We start from the raw sequence: 26,026 nt of genomic DNA on the forward strand, positions 1-26,026 counted from the left end.
AATTTTATTCTGAAATTGCATAGCTGCAGAGAGGATATCCTGTAAAGCTTTTTATGCACTTCCTGTTATGTTGTCACGTGATCCTGCTGCAGGTGTATTTAATTAGCAGGCGGGAGGCGGAAACTGGACTTCCTGCTGTAAACTGCGGTGACATGCTGAGATGCTCATTTATAATAAATCACTTGTCAGAGAACTGTGTAGTTTGTTATGAAGATGACAACTGAGACACAAGAGCAACATCCTCTGAGGACAGGAGTGACGCACCCTGAAGCACATCATGTGTCTCAGCTTTTGTACAACAATCATATATTTCATCATAAAAGACGGTGGACCAATCAGAGCGGGACACCGACAGTAGTCTGACTCAAAGCCATGAAAGGGATTAATGTGAGTATTAACCATCAGATGACAAAGTAAATCCTCTTCAATCATTTTGAAGTCAGTTTGAAGCTGAAACGAGGTGAAATGAGGTGAAACTCAGTGAATCGCTGCTGACGCCCCGAAATGACGCATGCGCAGTGAAGGCGGGGGGGTGATCATACTGCGACACCGACACTGCTACTTCTAACTTGAATTTAATATATAGGGGAGGTGATGGTCTAGTGGTTAAGCGTTGGGCTTGAGACCAGAGGATCCTCGGTTCAAATCCCCGCCTGACTGGAAAATCACTAAGGGCCCTTGGGCAAGGTCCTTAATCCCCTAGTTGCTCCCGGTGTGTAGTGAGCACCTTGTATGGCAGCAACCTGACATCGGGGTGAATGTGAGGCATAATTGTAAAGCGCTTTGAGCGTCTGATGCAGATGGAAAAGCGCGATATATATATATATATATATATATATATATATATATATATATATAAATGTAGTCCATTTACCATTTAACGTTATTCAGCAAGGATTTTTTTTTCAATCAGATGAAAACGCGGCGGATAATGAATACTTTTATTTTGGTAGGTGTCCGGTGGGTTGTGACTGCAGGGAGCTTGACAGCAGCAGACTTCGGAGTCCATAATCCAGCGGGTGTTTGAGGTGGACATGGAGGACAAGAGGAAGGTCCTGTGTGTCGGTCTGGTGTGTCTGGACATCATCAGTGTGGTGGACAAATATCCCGAGGAGGACACTGACAGCAGGTTAGCACACAGGCTAGCAGCGATGCGAAGGGACTGATACGGGAAGTTGAGTTAAAGTGTCTCCGACCTGCCAGACGCGTCGGTTCTGTGTCTGTCCACGCGTGGACATTTGACAGGCGACACGTGAGACAACTCCCAGTAAGAAACACTAACTAAATTTTAGCTGCACAAACGGGAGAAATCTGGAGTGGAACCTGGAAAAACAAAATTACAGAAATAAAAGAAAAATGGCGCAGCGTCAGCGTGATGTTATTATTATATTATGTAATGTTAGATTATCTGATCTTATGGTGTAAAACTTCGGTAGTTAGAAAGATATTCACAGATTCGAAGTTAACGGCTCAATAGATCTGAAGAGAAACGTCGTAGAAAGACAAACACCACTAGTTTCTAACCTCAGGAAGGTAGACAACAAGCTACAACCTTATTTTGATCCATATGAGCTGAAAAAAAATAACTGATCTGAACGGGCAGAGAAACGGAAGCTTAGGGACCGTCAACAAAGTGCAAACATGGAAAAAAAAGACACCAGAAAATGCTTGAATCAATCAGAGTAATGAGTGATATCACCAAATTTACTGCACACATCAGTGGGGTCCTGCTGATTATACTACAGAGCTCAGTTTGGAAAAAAGTAATTTTAAAACATTTTGGAGAATTTTTCATATTTTCAATAGCATCAAAGTCATAAGGTGTAGTGACACAAAATTTACTGCACACATCAGTGGGGTCCTGCTGATTATACTACAGAGCTCAGTTTGGAAAAAAGTAATTTTAAAACATTTTGGAGAATTTTTCATATTTTCAATAGCATCAAAGTCATAAGGTGTAGTGACACAAAATTTACTGCACACATCAGTGGGGTCCTGCTGATTATACTACAATACTCACTGGGAAAAAGTCATTTTCAAAAATTTTTGAGACTTTTTTATTGTTTAAATTTTCAATAGCATCAAAGTCATAAGGTGTAGTGACACAAAATTTACTGCACACAACAGTGGTGTCCTGCTGCTTATACTACAATACTGACTTTGGGAAAAAGTCATTTTCAAAAATTTTGGAGAATTTTTTATTGTTTAAATTTTCAGTAGCATCAAAGTCATAAGGTGTAGTGACACAAAATTTACCGCACACAACAGTGGTGTCCTGCTGATTATACTACAATACTGACTTTGGGAAAAAGTCATTTTCAAAAATTTTGGAGAATTTTTGATTGTTTAAATTTTCAATAGCATCAAAGTCATAAGCTGTGGTATCGTCACAACACTCACTTTGGGAAAAAGTCATTTTCAAAAATTTTGGAGAATTTTTTATTGTTTAAATTTTCAGTAGCATCAAAGTCATAAGGTGTAGTGACACAAAATTTACCTGCACACAACAGTGGTGTCCTGCTGCTTATACTACAATACTGACTTTGGGAAAAAGTCATTTTCAAAAATTTTGGAGAATTTTTGATTGTTTAAATTTTCAATAGCATCAAAGTCATAAGCTGTGGTATCGTCACAACACTCACTTTGGGAAAAAGTCATTTTCAAAAATTTTGGAGAATTTTTTTTATTGTTTAAATTTTCAATAGCATCAAATTCATAAGGTGTGGTGACACAAAATTTACCGCACACAACAGTGGTGTCCTGTTGATTATACTACAACACTCACTTTGGGAAAAAGTCATTTTCAAAAATTTTTGAGACTTTTTTATTGTTTAAATTTTCAATAGCATCAAAGTCATAAGGTGTAGTGACACAAAATTTACTGCACACAACAGTGGTGTCCTGCTGCTTATACTACCATACTGACTTTGGGAAAAAGTCATTTTCAAAAATTTTGGAGAATTTTTTATTGTTTAAATTTTCAGTAGCATCAAAGTCATAAGGTGTAGTGACACCAAATTCACTGCACACAACAGTGGTGTCCTGCTGATTATACTACAATACTGACTTTGGGAAAAAGTCATTTTCAAAAATTTTGGATAATTTTTTATTGTTTAAATTTTCAGTAGCATCAAAGTCATAAGGTGTAGTGACACAAAATTTACCGCACACAACAGTGGTGTCCTGCTGATTATACTACAACACTCACTTTGGGAAAAAGTCATTTTAAAAAAATTTTTTGGAGAATTTTTGATTGTTTAAATTTTCAATAGCATCAAAGTCATAAGGTGTGGTGTCACCAAATTCACTGCACACAACAGTGGTGTCCTGCTGATTATACTACAACACTCACTTTGGGAAAAAGTCATTTAAAAAAAAAAGTTTTGGAGAATTTTTGATTGTTTAAATTTTCAAAAGCATCAAAGTCACAAGATGTGGTGTTGCCAAATTCACAATGTTCAACAATGACATTGTAGTGATTTTTTTTTAATCATTAAAATAATAAAATGAGCAATAACCACAGTATAACATGTTGTAGTGCCACCAAACCCACAGCATTCATAAACCATTTCGTCTTGATCATACTACAACTTTTAGTTAGCTAAAATATGCTAAAATTGAATTGTCCTGATTTTTTTCTTACCATTAACTTTTGCAATAGAATAAGCAATAACTACATTATTACATGTTGTGGCACCAAAGTCGTGGCGCCCATAAAGCATCTCCCCTCGATTATACTATAACTGTTAGTTTGGTTAAATGTGCAAAAAGTAAATTTTTGTGAAAAAAATAGTGATTTTTAATTATTCAGTAATAAAATGAGTAATAACTGCAGTGTAGCATATTATAGTGCAACCAAACACACACACACACACACACACAAACTATGTCCTTGGGTTCATAATACAACTGTTATGTGTCGGACGCAGCTCGGAGAACCGACCAGCGTTTGAAGGACCCAGTATGAAATAAGCAGAGCACGGTACAAAGGCTAACTGAATTTAATACATAACAGTGATAATACAAAAAGGTGCGGCCTGGCGTGGTGCGCTCCCAGCAGCGCTAACGGTCCGGAGCCAGAAGCTGTTTCGGACCCAAGGACCCCGCCGACACCCCCCAGGTGGCCGCAACAACCGAGTCTGTGAAAGAAGGAACCATTATGTGAGTCCACACTCTACACACAGAACACTTAAAGGTGTACAAACAGCAAACACTTCCTGGCTTGATTACTGATCAGCTTCCAACCTGCAGGCATGGAACATCCAGTTCACAAAACTCCACTGCAGTGGAAGCTGATACATGACTAACAAACAGCTCAATACAATAAGGTGTGAGGGACACCACATTTCCTGACTGTATAACTGTTAGTCACAAAATCTAACGTACCTCAGGAAGTGTGCTGACGAGCGTGAGACCTCACCCCCTCCTCTTTCACAGACTGTGCATCAAACCTGGACGTTTCTCAGCATCCGCTGCTGATGAGATGGCTCCCGAGACGACGATCTCACCCGTCTGGTCACAAGGTCGAGTCTCTGGCAAATACACACTGTGCACTCCAGTCTTAAATGCCAACATGCTCCAATCCATCCAGATGCACCACAGCTGTGAGTCCTGACGAGTCGCAGGTGATCAGGGTGAGGTCCTGACAGCCTCAGCAACACAGCCACTCAGTTCCAAATGCACGCCACCTGGGAGGAAAACAAACAGACAAACAAACCGGCAGCCAGGCCCCCCCAGCCATATAACAACAACTCTTAGTTTGATAAAATGTGCTTTAGGTATTATCAATCAATAATACTTTATCAATAAAGTCACTTTTATAAGTTGTAAGGTGACATAAACATCACCACATATATCTATCCATATATATTTATATATCCATATCATGCTGTTTAGACTACAGCACTGGGTTTGGGGAGTTTATATTTCACTCAATGTCGCATGCATGCATCATGTTCTCATGTAAAATTCATAGTTGCAGTGGCCATGGGTATGAATCAGAGCTTAGTCCTTTGCTGCATTTCATCCCCCTCCTTTACTCCCAACACTTGCTGTACATTATCAGCAGGTCCATCTAAAAAAAACATTAAGGCCACACAATTTAGCAAGCCACCAAACATGCAATATTGATATTCTTGGAATTATTTTTGAGTTGTAACAACTTATGTTTCCGACTCTCTTTTGACATAAACAATCCAGTGTCTGTTTAGAGTCAGCGAAACTTACCTCTCGACTCTCTATTTGTTGTTGCACAACACACAGTACCAAGGGGTGTCTTTGTTTGGAATCTGTGCTGGTTTCATCCCAATGCATTTTGTATGGAACCATCGTCCACAGGTTTCACACTGTATCTACAACACGGGGAAATACATGACTATCATATTGTGAAACTTTTGATAAGAAGAAATCAATGTAGAATAAATTTGTTTGCCATTTCAGTTCACATACAACCCCTGGCAAAAATTATGGAATCACCGGCCTCGGAGGATGTTCATTCAGTTGTTTAATTTTGTAGAAAAAAAGCAGATCACAGACATGACACAAAACTAAAGTCATTTCAAATGGCAACTTTCTGGCTTTAAGAAACACTATAAGAAATCAGGAAAAAAAAATTGTGGCAGTCAGTAACGGTTACTTTTTTAGACCAAGCAGAGGAAAAAAATATGGAATCACTCAATTCTGAGGAAAAAATTATGGAATCATGAAAAACAAAAGAACGCTCCAACACATCACTAGTATTTTGTTGAACCACCTCTGGCTTTTATAACAGCTTGCAGTCTCTGAGGCATGGACTTAATGAGTGACAAACAGTACTCTTCATCAATCTGGCTCCAACTTTCTCTGATTGCTGTTGCCAGATCAGCTTTGCAGGTTGGAGCCTTGTCATGGACCATTTTCTTTAACTTCCACCAAAGATTTTCAACTGGATTAAGATCCGGACTATTTGCAGGCCATGACATTGACCCTATGTGTCTTTTTACAAGGAATGTTTTTGCAGTTTTTGCTCTATGGCAAGATGCATTATCATCTTGAAAAATGATTTCATCATCCCCAAACATCCTTTCAATTGTCCAAAATATCAACATAAACTTGTGCATTTACTGATGATGTAATGACAGCCATCTCCCCAGTGCCTTTACCTGACATGCAGCCCCATATCATCAATGACTGTGGAAATTTACATGTTCTCTTCAGGCAGTCATCTTTATAAATCTCATTGGAACGGCACCAAACAAAAGTTCCAGCATCATCACCTTGCCCAATGCAGATTCGAGATTCATCACTGAATATGACTTTCATCCAGTCATCCACAGTCCACGATTGCTTTTCCTTAGCCCATTGTAACCTTGTTTTTTTCTGTTTAGGTGTTAATGATGGCTTTTGTTTAGCTTTTCTGTATGTAAATCCCATTTCCTTTAGGCGGTTTCTTACAGTTCGGTCACAGACGTTGACTCCAGTTTCCTCTCATTTGTTCCTCATTTGTTTTGTTGTGCATTTTTGATTTTTGAGACATATTGAAGTAAGTTTTCTATCTTGACGCTTTGATGTCTTCCTTGGTCTACCAGTATGTTTGCCTTTAACAACCTTCCCATGTTGTTTGTATTTGGTCCAGAGTTTAGACACAGCTGACTGTGAACAACCAACATCTTTTGCAACATTGCGTGATGATTTACCCTCTTTTAAGAGTTTGATAATCCTCTCCTTTGTTTCAATTGACATCTCTCGTGTTGGAGCCATGATTCATGTCAGTCCACTTGGTGCAACAGCTCTCCAAGGTGTGATCACTCCTTTTTAGATGCAGACTAACGAGCAGATCTGATTTGATGCACGTGTTAGTTTTGGGGATGAAAATTTACAGGGTGATTCCATAATTTTTTCCTCAGAATTGAGTGAGTCCATATTTTTTTTTCCTCTGCTTGGTCTAAAAAAGTAACTGCTACTGACTAACACAGTTTATTTTCCTGATTTCTTATAGTGTTTCTTAAAGCAAGAAAGTTGCCATTTGAAATGACTTCAATTTTGTGTCATGTCTGTGATCTGCTTTTTTCTACAAAATTAAACAACTGAATGAACATCCTCAGAGGGGGTGATTCCGTAATTTTTGCCAGGGGTTGTATAATTGTTTTTTTTTTTTTTGTTTTTTTTTTTTACCTCCAGATCAAGCTATCCAGTAAACAGATAATTAATTGATTATGTTAATCCATTAAACATTTTTTTCCTCACCCAAAGGGCAGCAACAGCAGAGTGGAGCAGGTCCCCATTTCCATAGAAGGAGCAGAACTCATCCCTTGAATCTTAAAATAAATAGAAAAAGTTTCAATCAATTAGCCTATAATTCATCTTGTTTTAAAAAGAAATAACTTTCATTTGCAAAAAGTGTGCAAAAATAAGTCTTTTATAACCTGATCCTTTTGTTGGGAAAGTGTAAGTACACGGACCCACAACAGGGGGCGCAAATGAACGGACAATGGAATAGGTCAAATAACACACTTTACTGTTGTGAAAATGCACAACAAGAACAACAGATTACAATAATGGACAAAGTCAAATTCACACAGGTGTCGTGTGGGCAGGCTCGAAGATAGGAGATGCCTCTCCAAAGTAGAACCGGAACCACACGGTTTCCTCCGCCACCAGACCCCGGGAATACTGGAGCCGCCAAGTCCCGAACTCCCAGGTGGCCACTGCCTCCGCGTGTCGGACCTGGTACTGCTGGCGAGGAACAAAGGACAATTAAAGGAGGGCGCGTTTGCACCCAGGAATCCGAACGGCAGGTAAGTTACCTCCACCTCTCGTTGGAAAATACTCTCAGAGCAATGCACAAAAGTCACAAAGATCACTGTTAAACAGTCAGCTGAGCACGTTACCTTCTCGGTAGAAACGATATCTCGGCAAAGAGGTGGAGACGTCGTCCTGCTGATATACTCCTGCCGATCAGATGATTGGTAACAGCTGTTGCAGGTAATGCCTGACAGCTGTCACCCTGGCTGCTCCTGTGAGGCGGCTGCGCCCTCTGGTGCCTGGAGCCCGTACTCCAGACAGGGCGCCCTCTGGTGGTGGGCCAGCAGTACCTCCTCTTCTGGCGGCCCACACAACACCTTTGAGAATTTCTTCTGCCATGTCTCCTCTGAGTTTCTGAATGCTTCTTTTTGATGACTCAGTGTGAAAGCTCTTTGGTATTTCTGGAAATTCCATCACTGTCATCTTGGCCATCTATACGAAAGGCAAAACAACACATGTATTTTGTGTGATCCTACACTGTAAAATAAAAATATATATTTTTCAACAATATCAAAAATGTTGTGCATAATCACCTGCATGACAAAGACCCTCTTAGGTTCTTACTCTTTTGCTTTGGAAAATATTTGTGTAAAAAGTCAATTTGTAAACAGCTCAAAAATAATACTCAAATCTGTAGCCAGCCATCCTGGAGTCCTCAACTTCATTTGACCCTTGCAGAGGATTGACCACAAAAATGTGATTTGAAGGGGCATGGAGATACTGTTTGAATGAGGTGTATATCATTGAAACAAAATTATCCTCAAGCACTAACAAAAACGCAACATTGTTATAAAAAACATAATCATATTTAATACATCATCATAAAATCAATGCAAATAGCTTTGAAATGTATTTAGGAAACAGTGTTTTACAGTGAAGTTATGGTTATTAATTATTGTCTATATAATAATAGCCATGTGGCCTGTGTGTGTATAGCTTTGATCACGCAAGGATGAATGCTGCGAAAAGAGAAAGTTTATAATACTAATATTTTTTGATAAAGTAGTGATTTTAGATAACTAGTAAACAATGGATATTATGATGCAATGCACTATGGGAGTTCAGGGTTTTGAGGTTTTAAATGTTATTGTGGTTCATGGTAGTTTAACAGTGTTGTTAGTGTCATTCATTTATTGCATTTTTTTGTAGTTCAATTGGTTTAGTCAGTTTAGTTAAGTGTTATGTTGCTTTTACAATGAGTAAAATGTGTAGTGCTTTTAATGTCTTTCACCACTCTCTGTTTGTCAAAAACTTTCCAATGAATCCAAGGCAAAACTACTGAAGACCTTCTTATCTCCTCAAAAAATGCAGATTTCTAAAAAAAAATTGTTGCTGCACTAAGCTTAATTGATAGCTGCTCATGACTGGCTAGTACTCAATAATCCCTCTATGCATCCGTTATCCGATTGGTTGTAAGACAGTGGCCATGAGGCGATCACTCAGTACCAGCCCATTCCATCAACTTATGTCAGAGAACTGCAAAGAGCACAAACATTATTGAAATATAGTAATCATGTATGACAATTAATGAACTAAATATGGAATTTTGGAGAATAAAAAATTCTCCAAAATTTTTTTAAATTACTTTTTTCCAAACTGATTAAATAAAAAAAACTCCTCAAACCCTAGAGCTTACAATGGTGATTTGTTTTTAATTAAAAACAAAACGAAAAGTTTCCAAATAAGTGCCATTCATTTGGCCAAAAGAGACCCCTGCTGTTCAAACTGAGCACTGCTATTAAAAGGTGATGACACAGAAGTGATGTTTCCTTTTTCGTAGGTATAAAGACTTCCTCAGCATTGAGTGAAAGCCAAAATCTCCAAGCCAAGTGTTGTAGTGTAAACAGCATGATATGGAGTATACGAGGGCTGTCAATAAAGTATAGGTCCTTTTTATTTTTTCAAAAACTATATGGATTTCATTCATATGTTTTTACGTCAGACATGCTTGAACCCTCGTGCACATGCGTGAGTTTTTCCACGCCTGTCGGTGATGTCATTCGCCTGTGAGCACTCCTTGTGGGAGGAGTCGTCCAGCCCCTCGTCGGAATTCCTTTGTCTGAGAAGTTGCTGAGAGACTGGCGCTTTCTTTGAACAAAATTTTTTCTAAACCTGTGAGACACATCGAAGTGGACACGGTTCGAAAAATTAAGCTGGTTTTCGGTGAAAATTTTAACGGCTGAGAGATTTTGAGGTGATACTGTGGCTTTAAGGACTTCCCACGGTGCGAGACGTCGCGCAGCACTCTCAGGCGCCGTTGTCAGCCTGTTTCAAGCTGAAAACCTCCACATTTCAGGCTCTATTGATCCAGGACATCGTGAGAGAACAGAGAAGTTTCAGAAGAAGTCGGTTTCAGCATTTTATCCGGATATTCCACTGTTAAAGGAGATTTTTTTAATGAAAGACGTGCGGGCGGCTTGCAGCGTCGGCTCGCAGCCGCTGCGACGCTCCGCCACAGGAAAAACACCTCTGTTGGAAGCCTTAAGGACAAGTTGGAACATGTCCAGCTGTTAAACAATTTCTCATATACTCACTCCACTGAAAGCCATCAAAAGCCGCCTGGATTTTACAAATGGTTATCAACACGGAGGTGTTTTTCCTGTGCCGCCGCACCGCGCTGGCTGCGCCTGGGAGCGCTGCACGACGTCTCGCACCGTGGGAAGTCCTTAAAGCGACAGTATCACCTCAAAATCTCTCATCAGCCGTTAAAATTTTCACTGAAAACCAGCTTAATTTTTCGAACCGTGTCCACTTCGATGTGTCTCACAGGTTTAGAAAAAATTCTGATCAAACAAAGCGCCAGTCTCTCAGCAACTTCTCAGACAAAGGAATTCCGACGAGGGGCTGGACGACTCCTCCCACAAGGAGTGCTCACAGGCGAATGACGTCACCGACAAGCGTGGAAAAACTCACGCATGCGCACGAGGGTTCAAGCATGTCTGACGTAAAAACATATGAATGAAACCCATATAGTTTTTGAAAAAAATAAAAAGGACCTATAATTTATTGACAGCCCTCATATGTGCTGATGTTTCCATCACCCTACAGCTTATAAAAGTGCTGTAGTATAACTAGCAGGACACCCCTGATGTGGTGGACACCTCCCCCATCTCAACACAACCTCCTTCAAAAATCACTGTGGACCAGGTCAGAGAACAGCCAAGGAAACTTCATCTCAGGAAAGCGGCAGGCCCACACAAAGTGTGTCCCCAACTACTGAAGACCTACACAACTGAACTGGGAGAACTGCTATGACATATCTTCTCCCTAGCCTGCAGCAAGGGAGAGTGCCCACCCTCAGTTAGAATTCATGCATCCTTCCAGTTCTTAAGAAGAACCAGTCCAGCCAGCTGAATGACTTCCGAACAGTGGCACTCACTCCACGTCTGATGAACTTGGAGCGGTTCTTCCTCGACTCCCTCAAACCCCAGGTGCAACACACCCATGACTGTCTGCAGTTTGCATATAGTGCAGCTGTTGCTGTGGAGGATGCCATCCTCTACCTGCTACAAGTCCACTCACACCTGGATAATGGGAAATGGCACAGTGAGGATTCTCTTCCTGGACTTCTCGAGTTCCTTCAACACCATCCAGCCCGTTGTGCTTCAGGACAAACTGAACAGGATGCGAGTGGACCCCTGCCTGGTCACTTGGATCTCCAGCTACGTCACAGACAGGCCACAGTATGTCAGGCTGAGGGACACCATATGTTGGGTTTAGAATACTGTACCTTTGATAAGAGGAAGAGACAACCAGACAATAAAACAAGTGAGAGATAGAATTCAATTTAAGCTCACGAGGAGTGCAGTCAGGCTGTACACCAAAGCTACACTAAAGTCTGGCCTGCGCTCCCGCTCTTTTTATTTAGGACTTCCCTACATACATGGGCGGTACAGCTCCTGAGGGGAAGAGTGATAGCGCGTGAGCTGTTGCCGCAGAACTGCTGATTGCACAATACATTCAGGATGTTCAGAACCTTTTTAATCTTGGGCTCGGTTAAGATGTGTTTAAGACATCTAACGATTAATCACACTTCTTCTGACAAAAGGACTGATGTATTGGTTGGCTCTCACTGCGGTATTGTATCACTTCCTGTTCCGGAGCACAGCGGTGTTTTTCTGTATCTGTTAGCTGTTTAATCTGCGCAGTTAGATTGATCTAGTTATCTAGATTACGATTTGTTTCCCAGTGTAATCTTTACGTGCCTTAACTAAAGCACTCCTTCTGCTGAATCACCTCTAAATTATTTACACATTATTCACTTTGCGTGTTTTTAGGAATCCGCTAGCTTAGCGTAGCTACTAGCTCTTAGCCGATTTAGCATGGCGGCTTCTCCTGTCTCTCCCGCACTTTTCTGCTCTGGGTGTGAAATGTTTAGTTATTCCTCGGCCTCCTTTAGCAGTAATGGTACTTGTAATAAGTGTAGCTTATTCGTAGCTTTGGAGGCCAGGCTGGGCGAATTGGAGACTCGGCTCCGCACCGTGGAAAATTCTACAGCTAGCAAGGCCCCTGTAGTCGGTGCGGACCAAGGTAGCTTAGCCGCCGTTAGTTACCCCCTGGCAAATCCCGAGCAGCCGGGAAAGCAGGCCGACTGGGTGACTGTGAGGAGGAAGCGTAGCCCTAAACAGAAGCCCCGTGTACACCGCCAACCCGTTCACATCTCTAATCGTTTTTTCCCACTCGACGACACACCCGCCGAGGATCAAACTCTGGTTATTGGCGACTCTGTTTTGAGAAATGTGAAGTTAGCGACACCAGCAACCATAGTCAATTGTCTTCCGGGGGCCAGAGCAGGCGACATTGAAGGAAATTTGAAACTGCTGGCTAAGGCTAAGCGTAAATTTGGTAAGATTGTAATTCACGTCGGCAGTAATGACACCCGGTTACGCCAATCGGAGGTCACTAAAATTAACATTAAATCGGTGTGTAACTTTGCAAAAACAATGTCGGACTCTGTAGTTTTCTCTGGGCCCCTCCCCAATCAGACCGGGAGTGACATGTTTAGCCGCATGTTCTCCTTGAATTGCTGGCTGTCTGAGTGGTGTCCAAAAAATGAGGTGGGCTTCATAGATAATTGGCAAAGCTTCTGGGGAAAACCTGGTCTTGTTAGGAGAGACGGCATCCATCCCACTTTGGATGGAGCAGCTCTCATTTCTAGAAATCTGGCCAATTTTCTTAAATCCTCCAAACCGTGACTATCCAGGGTTGGGACCAGGAAGCAGAGTTGTAGTCTTACACACCTCTCTGCAGCTTCTCTCCCCCTGCCATCCCCTCATTACCCCATCCCCGTAGAGACGGTGCCTGCTCCCAGACTACCAATAACCAGCAAAAATCTATTTAAGCATAAAAATTCAAAAAGAAAAAATAATATAGCACCTTCAACTGCACCACAGATTAAAACAGTTAAATGTGGTCTATTAAACATTAGGTCTCTCTCTTCTAAGTCCCTGTTGGTAAATGATATAATAATTGATCAACATATTGATTTATTCTGCCTAACAGAAACCTGGTTACAGCAGGATGAATATGTTAGTTTAAATGAGTCAACACCCCCGAGTCACACTAACTGTCAGAATGCTCGTAGCACGGGCCGGGGTGGAGGATTAGCAGCAATCTTCCATTCCAGCTTATTAATTAATCCAAAACCCAGACAGAGCTTTAATTCATTTGAAAGCTTGTCTCTTAGTCTTGTCCATCCAAATTGGAAGTCCCAAAAACCAGTTTTATTTGTTATTATCTATCGTCCACCTGGTCGTTACTGTGAGTTTCTCTGTGAATTTTCAGACCTTTTGTCTGACTTAGTGCTTAGCTCAGATAAGATAATTATAGTGGGCGATTTTAACATCCACACAGATGCTGAGAATGACAGCCTCAACACTGCATTTAATCTATTATTAGACTCTATTGGCTTTGCTCAAAAAGTAAATGAGTCCACCCACCACTTTAATCATATCTTAGATCTTGTTCTGACTTATGGTATGGAAATAGAAGACTTAACAGTATTCCCTGAAAACTCCCTTCTGTCTGATCATTTCTTAATAACATTTACATTTACTCTGATGGACTACCCAGCAGTGGGGAATAAGTTTCATTACACTAGAAGTCTTTCAGAAAGCGCTGTAACTAGGTTTAAGGATATGATTCCTTCTTTATGTTCTCTAATGCCATATACCAACACAGTGCAGAGTAGCTACCTAAACTCTGTAAGGGAGATAGAGTATCTCGTCAATAGTTTTACATCCTCATTGAAGACAACTTTGGATGCTGTAGCTCCTCTGAAAAAGAGAGCTTTAAATCAGAAGTGTCTGACTCCGTGGTATAACTCACAAACTCGTAGCTTAAAGCAGATAACCCGTAAGTTGGAGAGGAAATGGCGTCTCACTAATTTAGAAGATCTTCACTTAGCCTGGAAAAAGAGTCTGTTGCTCTATAAAAAAGCCCTCCATAAAGCTAGGACATCTTTCTACTCATCACTAATTGAAGAAAATAAGAACAACCCCAGGTTTCTTTTCAGCACTGTAGCCAGGCTGACAAAGAGTCAGAGCTCTATTGAGCTGAGTATTCCATTAACTTTAACTAGTAATGACTTCATGACTTTCTTTGCTAACAAAATTTTAACTATTAGAGAAAAAATTACTCATAACCATCCCAAAGACGTATCGTTATCTTTGGCTGCTTTCAGTGATGCCGGTATTTGGTTAGACTCTTTCTCTCCGATTGTTCTGTCTGAGTTATTCTCATTAGTTACTTCATCCAAACCATCAACATGTTTATTAGACCCCATTCCTACCAGGCTGCTCAAGGAAGCCCTACCATTATTTAATGCTTCGATCTTAAATATGATCAATCTATCTTTGTTAGTTGGCTATGTACCACAGGCTTTTAAGGTGGCAGTAATTAAACCATTACTTAAAAAGCCATCACTTGACCCAGCTATCTTAGCTAATTATAGGCCAATCTCCAACCTTCCTTTTCTCTCAAAAATTCTTGAAAGGGTAGTTGTAAAACAGCTAACTGATCATCTGCAGAGGAATGGTCTATTTGAAGAGTTTCAGTCAGGTTTTAGAATTCATCATAGTACAGAAACAGCATTAGTGAAGGTTACAAATGATCTTCTTATGGCCTCGGACAGTGGACTCATCTCTGTGCTTGTTCTGTTAGACCTCAGTGCTGCTTTTGATACTGTTGACCATAAAATTTTATTACAGAGATTAGAGCATGCCATAGGTATTAAAGGCACTGCGCTGCGGTGGTTTGAATCATATTTGTCTAATAGATTACAATTTGTTCATGTAAATGGGGAATCTTCTTCACAGACTAAAGTTAATTATGGAGTTCCACAAGGTTCTGTGCTAGGACCAATTTTATTTACTTTATACATGCTTCCCTTAGGCAGTATTGTTAGACGGTATTGCTTAAATTTTCATTGTTACGCAGATGATACCCAGCTTTATCTATCCATGAAGCCAGAGGACACACACCAATTAGCTAAACTGCAGGATTGTCTTACAGACATAAAGACATGGATGACCTCTAATTTCCTGTTTTTAAACTCAGATAAAACTGAAGTTATTGTACTTGGCCCCACAAATCTTAGAAACATGGTGTCTAACCAGATCCTTACTCTGGATGGCATTACCCTGACCTCTAGTAATACTGTGAGAAATCTTGGAGTCATTTTTGATCAGGATATGTCATTCAAAGCGCATATTAAACAAATATGTAGGACTGCTTTTTTGCATTTACGCAATATCTCTAAAATCAGAAAGGTCTTGTCTCAGAGTGATGCTGAAAAACTAATTCATGCATTTATTTCCTCTAGGCTGGACTATTGTAATTCATTATTATCAGGTTGTCCTAAAAGTTCCCTAAAAAGCCTTCAGTTAATTCAAAATGCTGCAGCTAGAGTACTGACGGGGACTAGAAGGAGAGAGCATATCTCACCCATATTGGCCTCTCTTCATTGGCTTCCTGTTAATTCTAGAATAGAATTTAAAATTCTTCTTCTTACTTATAAGGTTTTGAATAATCAGGTCCCATCTTATCTTAGGGACCTCATAGTACCATATCACCCCAATAGAGCGCTTCGCTCTCAGACTGCAGGCTTACTTGTGGTTCCTGGGGTTTGTAAGAGTAGAATGGGAGGCAGAGCCTTCAGCTTTCAGGCTCCTCTCCTGTGGAACCAGCTCCCAATTCAGATCAGGGAGACAGACACCCTCTCTACTTTTAAGATTAGGCTTAAAACTTTCCTTTTTGCTAAAGCTTATAGTTAGGGCTGGATCAGGTGACCCTGAACCATCCCTTAGTTATGCTGCTATAGACGTAGACTGCTGGGGGGTTCCCATGATGCACTGTTTCTTTCTCTTTTTGCTCTGTATGCACCACTCTGCATTTAATCATTAGTGATCGATCTCTGCTCCCCTCCACAGCATGTCTTTTTCTTGGTTCTCTCCCTCAGCCCCAACCAGTCCCAGCAGAAGACTGCCCCTCCCTGAGCCTGGTTCTGCTGGAGGTTTCTTCCTGTTAAAAGGGAGTTTTTCCTTCCCACTGTAGCCAAGTGCTTGCTCACAGGGGGTCGTTTTGACCGTTGGGGTTTTACATAATTATTGTATGGCCTTGCCTTACAATATAAAGCGCCTTGGGGCAACTGTTTGTTGTGATTTGGCGCTATATAAAAAAATTGATTGAATTGATTGATTGATCACAATCACACTGTGGTTGGAACATTCAATTCTCTATTCTTTATCTTACTGCTCAGCTTCGGCTGCGTCCTGCATGAGTCATCTTCACATGTCCTAAAAAGAGCTTAGCGTGCACACAGAGATACCACAACTTGCAGAAACACGTCATGTCACATATCTTAAGTAACCTTCACCCATCACATCAGTACAATACACTTTATCAGAGCAGAGAGAACTACATTCTACCAGAGCAGAGAACACAAAACATGCATGATAAAATAAAACAGTGTATCTACAGAATAACTCCAACACCATATCTGACGTTGTAATTGACAGCACCAGCACACCCCAGGGCACGACCTCAGACTTAGTAGAGAAGCTTGAATCTTCAACTGGACTGGGTTGCTTGACGCGAGGACGTTTCGCTTCAAATCGCAGAAGCTTCCTCAGCTAAAATTCTTGCTCTGGAAGTCTGACTTCTGTCTGACTCTTGTAGAGAAGAATAAACAGAAGCCAACAAAAGCTGGAGTTTTAAACCTAACCAGACCCCTCCTAGTGAGAGGCAGACTGCTATAGGCTAGTGACTAAACAATAGCTCTAATTAGCAACTATTATGCTCTAGTTAGCACTCTCCTAATGACAGGGCAGCTGTCCCTCCTAATGATGGGATGGATGCCTTTCCTGATTGCTCCCTTGATGACTCTGCTGATGACGTAAATGACTCATTACCATGAAAAAAGACTGAAACTGCTTTGACCTGAGTACCCCATTGTAAACAGGGGATAAAGCGTGTCTCAGAACCCCTCCCCAGTTAAGGCTGGGTTTCAAATGTTTCACAAAGAATGCCTCCTTGACCCCTCTCTCAAAACATTTCTTCTCTCTGGCTAATATTTTTACTTCCTTGTCCTCAAATGTGTGGTTAGTGTCTTTAAGGTGGAGATGAACTGCAGACTGAGTTCCACTGGCGCCCTCTCTGCGTTGCTGGTATAGCCTTTTGTGTAAAGGTTGCTTTGTTTCACCTATGTAGTGTTCGTTACAGTTTTCCTGACATCTGATAGAATACACTACATTGCTCTGTTTGTAACTAGGGATCATGTCCTTAGGGTGAACTAGGGTGAACTTTAGAACAAAAAAATTCTCAAATTTTAAACAATGACATTTTTCCAAACTGAGTACTGTAGTATAACTAGCAGGACACCACTGTTGTGTGCAGTAAATTTTGTGTCACTACACCTTATGCCTTTGATGCTACTGAAAGTATAAACAATCAAAAATTCTCCAAAATTTTTGAAAATTACTTTTTCCAAAAGTGAGTGTTGTAGTATAATCAGCAGGACACCACTGTTGTGTGCAGTGAATTTTGTCACTGCACCTTATGACTTTGATGCTATTAAAAATTTAAACAATAAAAAAATTCTCCAAAATTTTTGAAAATGACTTTTTCCCAAAGTGAGTGTTGTCGTATAATCAGCAGGACCCCACAGTTGTGTGCAGTAAATTTTGTGTCACTACACCTTATGCCTTTGATGCTACTGAAAGTATAAACAATCAAAAATTCTCCAAAATTTTTGAAAATTACTTTTTCCAAAAGTGAGTGTTGTAGTATAATCAGCAGGACACCACTGTTGTGTGCAGTGAATTTTGTCACTGCACCTTATGACTTTGATGCTATTAAAAATTTAAACAATAAAAAAATTCTCCAAAATTTTTGAAAATGACTTTTTCCCAAAGTGAGTGTTGTCGTATAATCAGCAGGACCCCACTGTTGTGTGCAGTAAATTTTGTGTCACTACACCATATGACTTTGATGCTATTGAAAATATTATTAATGAAAAATTCTCCAAAATTTTTTAAAATTACTTTTTTCCAAACTGAGCTCTGTAGTATAATCAGCAGGACCCCACTGATGTGTGCAGTAAATTTGGTGATATCACTCCTTATTACTCTGATTCAATCATTTTCTGGTGTCTTTTTTTTCCATGTTTGCACTTTGTTGACGGTCCCTAAGCTTCCGTTTCTCTGCCCTTCAGATCAGTTATTTTTTTTTTCAGCTCATATGGATCAAAATAAGGTTGTAGCTTGTTGTCTACCTTCCTGAGGTTAGAAACTAGTGGTGTTTGTCTTTCTCCAACGTTTCTCTTCAGATCTATTGAGCCGAGAACTTCGAATCTGTGAATATCTTTCTAACTTTACCTAAGTTGTTGACAGTGACATTAGAGGTGCCAGTGGATGCAGATTGCTGTGTTTTATTCTCTCGGTGCAGACAGACTGACTTCCTGCGTGTCGTTTGGACTCAACACAGACTCACGTGGTCATAATATGATCATTGATGATTTAATTCATAATCTATATGTTCGACTCACACAAGCACGAGAACTTTGTTGATCCATTTACCTGTTGCAAGTCCTTCTTGATAATCTGGTTAATCTGGCTCTGGTCTGGTATGTTTTCAGACATGTTGGACTTGTGCGAACACTTACAACTGCTCATTTTTTAAAACATATCAACTTTTTACATGTTGACAGAAGAAGAATTCCCCCCAAAAACTCTGTTAGCCATAAACGTTATTGCAGTTCACATTAATTTCTAAATTCCTGTTTTCCTTTTCTGCTGTTACAGCAAACAGCCAAATCAATAATCATCATCAGGCTCTGCATGCTTTTCGTGTCCACAGGGCAGATGTAGAGCTCATCATTTACAATAAGTTGTCTCCGTGCATGTTGTCCGTCCATTTTCCAGCTTCCATCCTGACCATAGAAGAGAGAAATGGAACCACAACTCAACATCTCGTTCCGCTTTTGTCAGAGTTGAACCTGGTGAAAGAGAATAACCACATGGAGACACTGAATTTCTTTCCTGAATCAGGGAGAGGTCCTGAACATGACCCTCATCACTGTCTGTCAGACAGCTCTGAAGGCCCCGCCCACTTGCCTCCTGTATGTTTTGAAACAAAGTTGCATAGAGACATATGGAAGAGACGATATACAAAAACACAATGGTGACTTGAAGTCTGTTCTCACATCCATATGAAAGTTGTTATGGCTTTCAACCTCCAGTCTCATGGTCTGTCCTCAGACAGATACAAGTCTTCTCATAACATGAAGAAAACAGCGTCAGCCCTGAGCCGGTCACACCGCTCTCTGCTCAGGGCTGGACTGTTAATTAAAATGTACATCTGTGCTCAGCAAAAACATGGTCTGCACTCTCACACTTCTCATGTCCCCAAATTCAGCGCTGGGTCAGGCAAAAGTCGTCCGGCGAGCTGTCCCACAATGCCAAAATAGCAGAGATGTCACTCTGAGAGCGCCACGCTGCGTGGGGTGGAGCCAGACAAGCTGCTAGCTGATGCGTTCACTGCGCCGCTGTCATTTTGGAGCATCAGTAGTGACTCAAACATTATCACCATGTTTCTGCTTCAAACTGACTTTAGAATGATGTTAGAGGTTTTACTTTGTCACCTGATAGTTAATAATCACATTAATCCATTTGATCGCTTTGGGTGAAGAGACTTGGATGAGCTGCACCGGGGGGGGGGGGGGGGGGTGCGTTTGGTCTGTGACACTGGTCGTCTGTCAGCATTAACACCAGGAGCTCAGGGGTCAATGAGCTTACTGAACCAATTTTGTGTTCCAATAATTAGTGCTGAATGTATTCTAATCAATAAAATGACAAGGGTGCCCAAATTTAGGCACCTGGCAAATTTTATTTAACTAACGTTGTCTTGTGTTTATTATTTTTATTTAACTAACTGTTGTTTTATTGAACTATCTGTTTTATTTGAGTCGCACTGTATTATGTTTGTTGTTTTTTATTGACTTACCTGTTGAACTCTGACCCTGCTGCTCTGGAAACATGCACACTTTACCACTTGACTAATGACTGGTGACTAATGACTTATTAACTCGGTCCCTGCTGTCAACCGGTAAGTGATGCTTGTTCTCTTCATGAGTGGACTTTATAACCCGTTTGTTATCCTGTGGTGGGTGGAGCTATACTTCCTGACTGATCTCTGATTGGAGGGTTAAAGTAGCCATGGATAAAAACCATGAGACTGATGCTGAACGTGAGACTTTGATCTCTCTGTTATCTCTTATCTCATGTGTTTTTTTGTTTTTTGTGTTTTTTTAGTACATGTACTGAAGGTTATATCTTGAACAGATTCCTTCCACTTATAATAAAACTGATTCTGATCTTTTTTTTTTTTTCTTTTTTTTTTTGGCTGATTGTGACATTACTGACGTCTGTTTGGTCCGTGCAGGTGTGTGTCACAGCGCTGGCAGCGAGGGGGGAATGCCTCCAACACGTGCACAGTGCTGTCCCTGCTTGGAGTGCCGTGCGCCTTCATGGGCTCGCTGGCTGCCGGACCTACGGCCAAGTAAGTCAGAACTGCAGCAGTAATGGAGTTGTCAGTGTAAGTTGATGTCAGTTTTTTTTTTTCATGTTTTAGTTTTTTAATGCCTGGGCGATGTGAGGTGGTGGGTTGAACCAACAAAGCGAGAACAAAAATTAAAATCCATCACGACGCACCAAGAGGATTATGCATCACATCCATCAGTATCACGTTACTTTGGGAGAAATCAACAGCAGCACAGCCCCTCCTGGGGCAGAGCAGCCGTTCAAAATGCAAACATGACATAAATAATATAAAAAACACCTGGTGTGTCTATGAGGTAGAAATATCCATCCATTTTCTTCCACTTCATCCAAGGTTGGGTCACTCAAGCAAAGCCGCCCAGACCTCCTGATCCACACACACCTCCCCCAGCTCCTCCAGGGGAACTCTGAGGCATTCCCAAGGCAGCTGAGAGACGTAGTCCCTCCAGCGTGTCCTGGGTCTTACCCAGGGGCTCCTCCCGATGGGATGTGCCCAGAACACCTCTCCAGCGAGGTGTCCAGGGAGCATCCGAAAAAGATGCCTGAGCCACCTCAGCTGGCTCCTTTTGACGTGGAGGTGCAGCGGCTCGACTCCAAGCTCCTCCCGAGTGACCGAGCTCCTCACCCTGTCTGTAAGGGAGTGCGCAGCCACCCTGCGGAGGAAACTCATCTCGGCCACTTGTACTCGCAATCTTGTTCTTTCGGTCATGAGCCAAATCTCATGACCATAGATGAGGGTCGGAACGTAGATCGATCGGTAAATTGAGAGCTTTGCCCCCCCTGCTCGGCTCTGTCTTCACCATGACGGTCCGATACAGCATCACTGCAGATGCTGCACCAATCCGTCTATCGATCTCACATTCCATCTGTCCCGCTCTTGTGAACAAGACCCCGAGATACTTAAACTCCTCCACTCGAGGCAAGGACACTCCACCAACCTGAAGATATCAAAGCACCTTTTTCCGGTCGAGAACCATGGCCTCGGATTTGGAGGTGCTGATTTTTATCTCGCACACTTCACATTCGGCTGCAAACCACTCCATTGCACGCTGAAGGTCTTGATTTGACAAAGCCAACAGAACCACGTCGTCCGCAAACAGCAGAGACGAGATTCTGTGGTTCCCAAACCGGACCCCCTCTACACCCTGACTGCGCCTAGGAATTCTGTCCATCAGATCAAAATCAAATCAATTTCATTTATATAGCGCAAAATCACAACAAACAGTTACCCCAAGGCGCTTCATATTGCAAGGCAAAGCCATACAATAATTACGGAAAAACCCCAACGGTCAAAACGACCCCCTGTGAGCAAGCACTTGGCGACAGTGGGAAGGAAAAACTCCCTTTTAACAGGAAGAAACCTCCAGCAGAACCAGGCTCAGGGAGGGGCAGTCTTCTGCTGGGACTGGTTGGGGCTGAGGGAGAGAACCAGGAAAAAGACATGCTGTGGAAGAGAGCAGAGATCAATCACTAATGATTAAATGCAGAGTGGTGCATACAGAGCAAAAAGAGAAAGAAACACTCAGTGCATCATGGGACCCCCCCAGCAGTCTAAGTCTATAGCAGCATAACTAAGGGATGGTTCAGGGTCACCTGATCCAGCCCTAACTATAAGCTTTAGCAAAAAGGAAAGTTTTAAGCCTAATCTTAAAAGTAGAGAGGGTGTCTGTCTCCCTGATCTGAATTGGGAGCTGGTTCCACAGGAGAGGAGCCTGAAAGCTGAAGGCTCTGCCTCCCATTCTACTCTTACAAACCCTAGGAACTACAAGTAAGCCTGCAGTCTGAGAGCGAAGCGCTCTATTGGGGTGATATGGTACTATGAGGTCCCTAAGATAAGATGGGACCTGATTATTCAAAACCTTATAAGTAAGAATAAGAATTTTAAATTCTATTCTAGAATTAACAGGAAGCCAATGAAGAGAGGCCAATATGGGTGAGATATGCTCTCTCCTTCTAGTCCCCGTCAGTACTCTAGCTGCAGCATTTTGAATTAACTGAAGGCTTTTTAGGGAACTTTTAGGACAACCTGATAATAATGAATTACAATAGTCCAGCCTAGAGGAAATAAATGCATGAATTAGTTTTTCAGCATCACTCTGAGACAAGACCTTTCTAATTTTAGAGATATTGCGTAAATACAAAAAAGCAGTCCTGCATATTTGTTTAATATGCGCATTGAATGACATATCCTGATCAAAAATGACTCCAAGATTTCTCACAGTATTACTAGAGGTCAGGGTAATGCCAACCAGAGTAAGGATCTGGTTAGACACCATGTTTCTAAGATTTGTGGGGCCAAGTACAATAACTTCAGTTTTATCTGAATTTAAAAGCAGGAAATTAGAGGTCATCCATGTCTTTATGTCTGTAAGACAATCCTGCAGTTTAGCTAATTGGTGTGTGTCCTCTGGCTTCATGGATAGATAAAGCTGGGTATCATCTGCGTAACAATGAAAATTTAAGCAATGCTGTCTAATAATACTGCCTAAGGGAAACATGTATAAAGTGAATAAAATTGGTCCTAGCACAGAACCTTGTGGAACTCCATAATTAACCTTAGTCTGTGAAGAAGATTCCCCATTTACATGAACAAATTGTAATCTATTAGATAAATATGATTCAAACCACTGCAGCGCAGTGCCTTTAATACCTATGGCATGCTCTAATCTCTGTAATAAAATTTTATGGTCAGCAGTATCAAAAGCAGCACTGAGGTCTAACAGAACAAGCACAGAGATGAGTCCACTGTCTGAGGCCATAAGATCATTTGTAACCTTCACTAATGCTGTTTCTGTACTATGATGAATTCTAAAACCTGACTGAAACTCTTCAAATAGACCATTCCTCTGCAGATGATCAGTTAGCTGTTGTACAACTACCCTTTCAAGAATTTTTGAGAGAAAAGGAAGGTTGGAGATTGGCCTATAATTAGCTAAGATAGCTGGGTCAAGTGATGGCTTTTTAAGTAATGGTTTAATTACTGCCACCTTAAAAGCCTGTGGTACATAGCCAACTAATAAAGATAGATTGATCATATTTAAGATCGAAGCATTAATTAATGGTAGGGCTTCCTTGAGCAGCCTGGTAGGAATGGGGTCTAATAGACATGTTGATGGTTTGGAGGAAGTAACTAATGAAAATAACTCAGACAGAACAATCGGAGAGAAAGAGTCTAACCAAATACCGGCATCACTGAAAGCAGCCAAAGAGAACGATATGTCTTTGGGATGGTTATGAGTAATTTTTTCTCTAATAGTTAAAATTTTATTAGCAAAGAAAGTCATGAAGTCATTACTAGTTAAAGTTAAAGGAATACTCGGCTCAATAGAGCGCTGACTCTTTGTCAGCCTGGCTACAGTGCTGAAAAGAAACCTGGGGTTGTTCTTATTTTCTTCAATTAGTGATGAGTAGTAAGATGTCCTAGCTTTACGGAGGGCTTTTTTATAGAGCAACAGACTCTTTGTCTCACTCACAGAGTTTAGGTAGCTACTCTGCCCTGTGTTGGTATATGGCATTGGAGAACATAAAGAAGGAATCATATCCTTAAACCTAGTTACAGCGCTTTCTGAAAGACTTCTACTGTAATGAAACTTATTCCCCACTGCTGGGTAGTCCATCAGAGTAAATGTAAATGTTATTAAGAAATGATCAGACAGAAGGGGGTTTCAGGGAATACTGTTAAGTCTTCAATTTCCATACCATAAGTCAGAACAAGATCTAAGATATGATTAAAGTGGTGGGTGGACTCATTTACATTTTGAGCAAAGCCAATCGAGTCTAACAATAGATTAAATGCAGTGTTGAGGCTGTCATTCTCAGCATCTGTGTGGATGTTAAAATCGCCCACTATAATCAGACAAAAGGTCCGAAAATTCACAGAGAAACTCACAGTAACGACCAGGTGGATGATAGATAACAACAAATAAAACTGTTTTTTGGGACTTCCAATTTGGATGGACAAGACTAAGAGACAAGCTTTCAAATGAATTAAAGCTCCGTCTGGGTTTTTGATTAATTAATAAGCTGGAATGGAAGATTGCTGCTAATCCTCCGCCTCGGCCCGTGCTACGAGCATTCTGGCAGTTAGTGTGACTCGGGGGTGTTGACTCATTTAAACTAACATATTCATCCTGCTGTAACCAGGTTTCTGTAAGGCAGAATAAATCAATATGTTGATCAATTATTATATCATTTACTAACAGGGATTTAGAAGAGAGAGATCTAATGTTTAATAGACCACATTTAACTGTTTTAGTCTGTGGTGCAGTTGAAGGTGCTATATTATTTTTTCTTTTTGAATTTTTATGCTTAAATAGATTTTTACTGGTTGTTGGTGGTCTGGGATGGGGTAATGAGGGGATGGCAGGGGGAGAGAAGCTGCAGAGAGGTGTGTAAGACTACAACTCTGCTTCCTGGTCCCAACCCTGGATAGTCACGGTTTGGAGGATTTAAGAAAACTGGCCAGATTTCTAGAAATGAGAGCTGCTCCATCCAAAGTGGGATGGATGCCGTCTCTCCTAACAAGACCAGGTTTTCCCCAGAAGCTTTGCCAATTATCTATGAAGCCCACCTCATTTTTTGGACACCACTCAGACAGCCAGCAATTCAAGGAGAACATGCGGCTAAACATGTCACTCCCGGTCCGATTGGGGAGGGGCCCAGAGAAAACTACAGAGTCTGACATTGTTTTTGCAAAGTTACACACCGTTTCAATATTAATTTTAGTGACCTCCGATTGGCGTAACCGGGTGTCATTACTGCCGACGTGAATTACAATCTTAACAAATTTACGCATAGCCTTAGCCAGCAGTTTCAAATTTCCTTCAATGTCGCCTGCTCTGGCCCCCGGAAGACAATTGACTATGGTTGCTGGTGTCGCTAACTTCACATTTCTCAAAACAGAGTCGCCAATAACCAGAGTTTGATCCTCAGCGGGTGTGTCGCTGAGTGGGGAAAAACGGTTAGAGATGTGAACGGGTTGGCGGTGTACACGGGGCTTCTGTTTAGGACTATGCTTCCTCCTCACAGTCACCCAGTCGGCCTGCTTTCCCGGCTGCTCGGGATCTGCCGGGAGGGAACTAACGGCGGCTAAGCTACCTTGGTCCGCACCGACTACAGGGGCCTGGCTAGCTGTAGGATTTTCCAAGCTGCGGAGCCGAGTCTCCAATTCGCCCAGCCTGGCCTCCAAA

At 41.3% G+C, this 26,026-nt stretch overlaps 1 protein-coding gene across 3 annotated transcripts in view; it reads left to right on the forward strand.

Annotated features, from left to right (window-relative positions):
- The first annotated feature begins 940 nt into the window (after window positions 1–940).
- khk (ketohexokinase) overlaps window positions 941–26,026 on the forward strand; it is a 74,612-nt gene continuing 49,526 nt past the window's right edge. For all 3 annotated transcript variants that reach the window (XM_034164431.1, XM_034164439.1, XM_034164447.1), the window contains exons 1-2: window positions 941–1,129; window positions 20,722–20,838. In XM_034164431.1, the coding sequence (XP_034020322.1) occupies window positions 1,035–1,129; window positions 20,722–20,838 (212 nt within the window). In that variant the 5' untranslated portion in view covers window positions 941–1,034. The remainder of the gene's footprint in view (window positions 1,130–20,721; window positions 20,839–26,026) is intronic.

The sequence above is a fragment of the Thalassophryne amazonica genome, chromosome 3, assembly GCF_902500255.1.
Source record: "Thalassophryne amazonica chromosome 3, fThaAma1.1, whole genome shotgun sequence".
In the NCBI taxonomy this organism is placed as follows: domain Eukaryota; kingdom Metazoa; phylum Chordata; class Actinopteri; order Batrachoidiformes; family Batrachoididae; genus Thalassophryne; species Thalassophryne amazonica.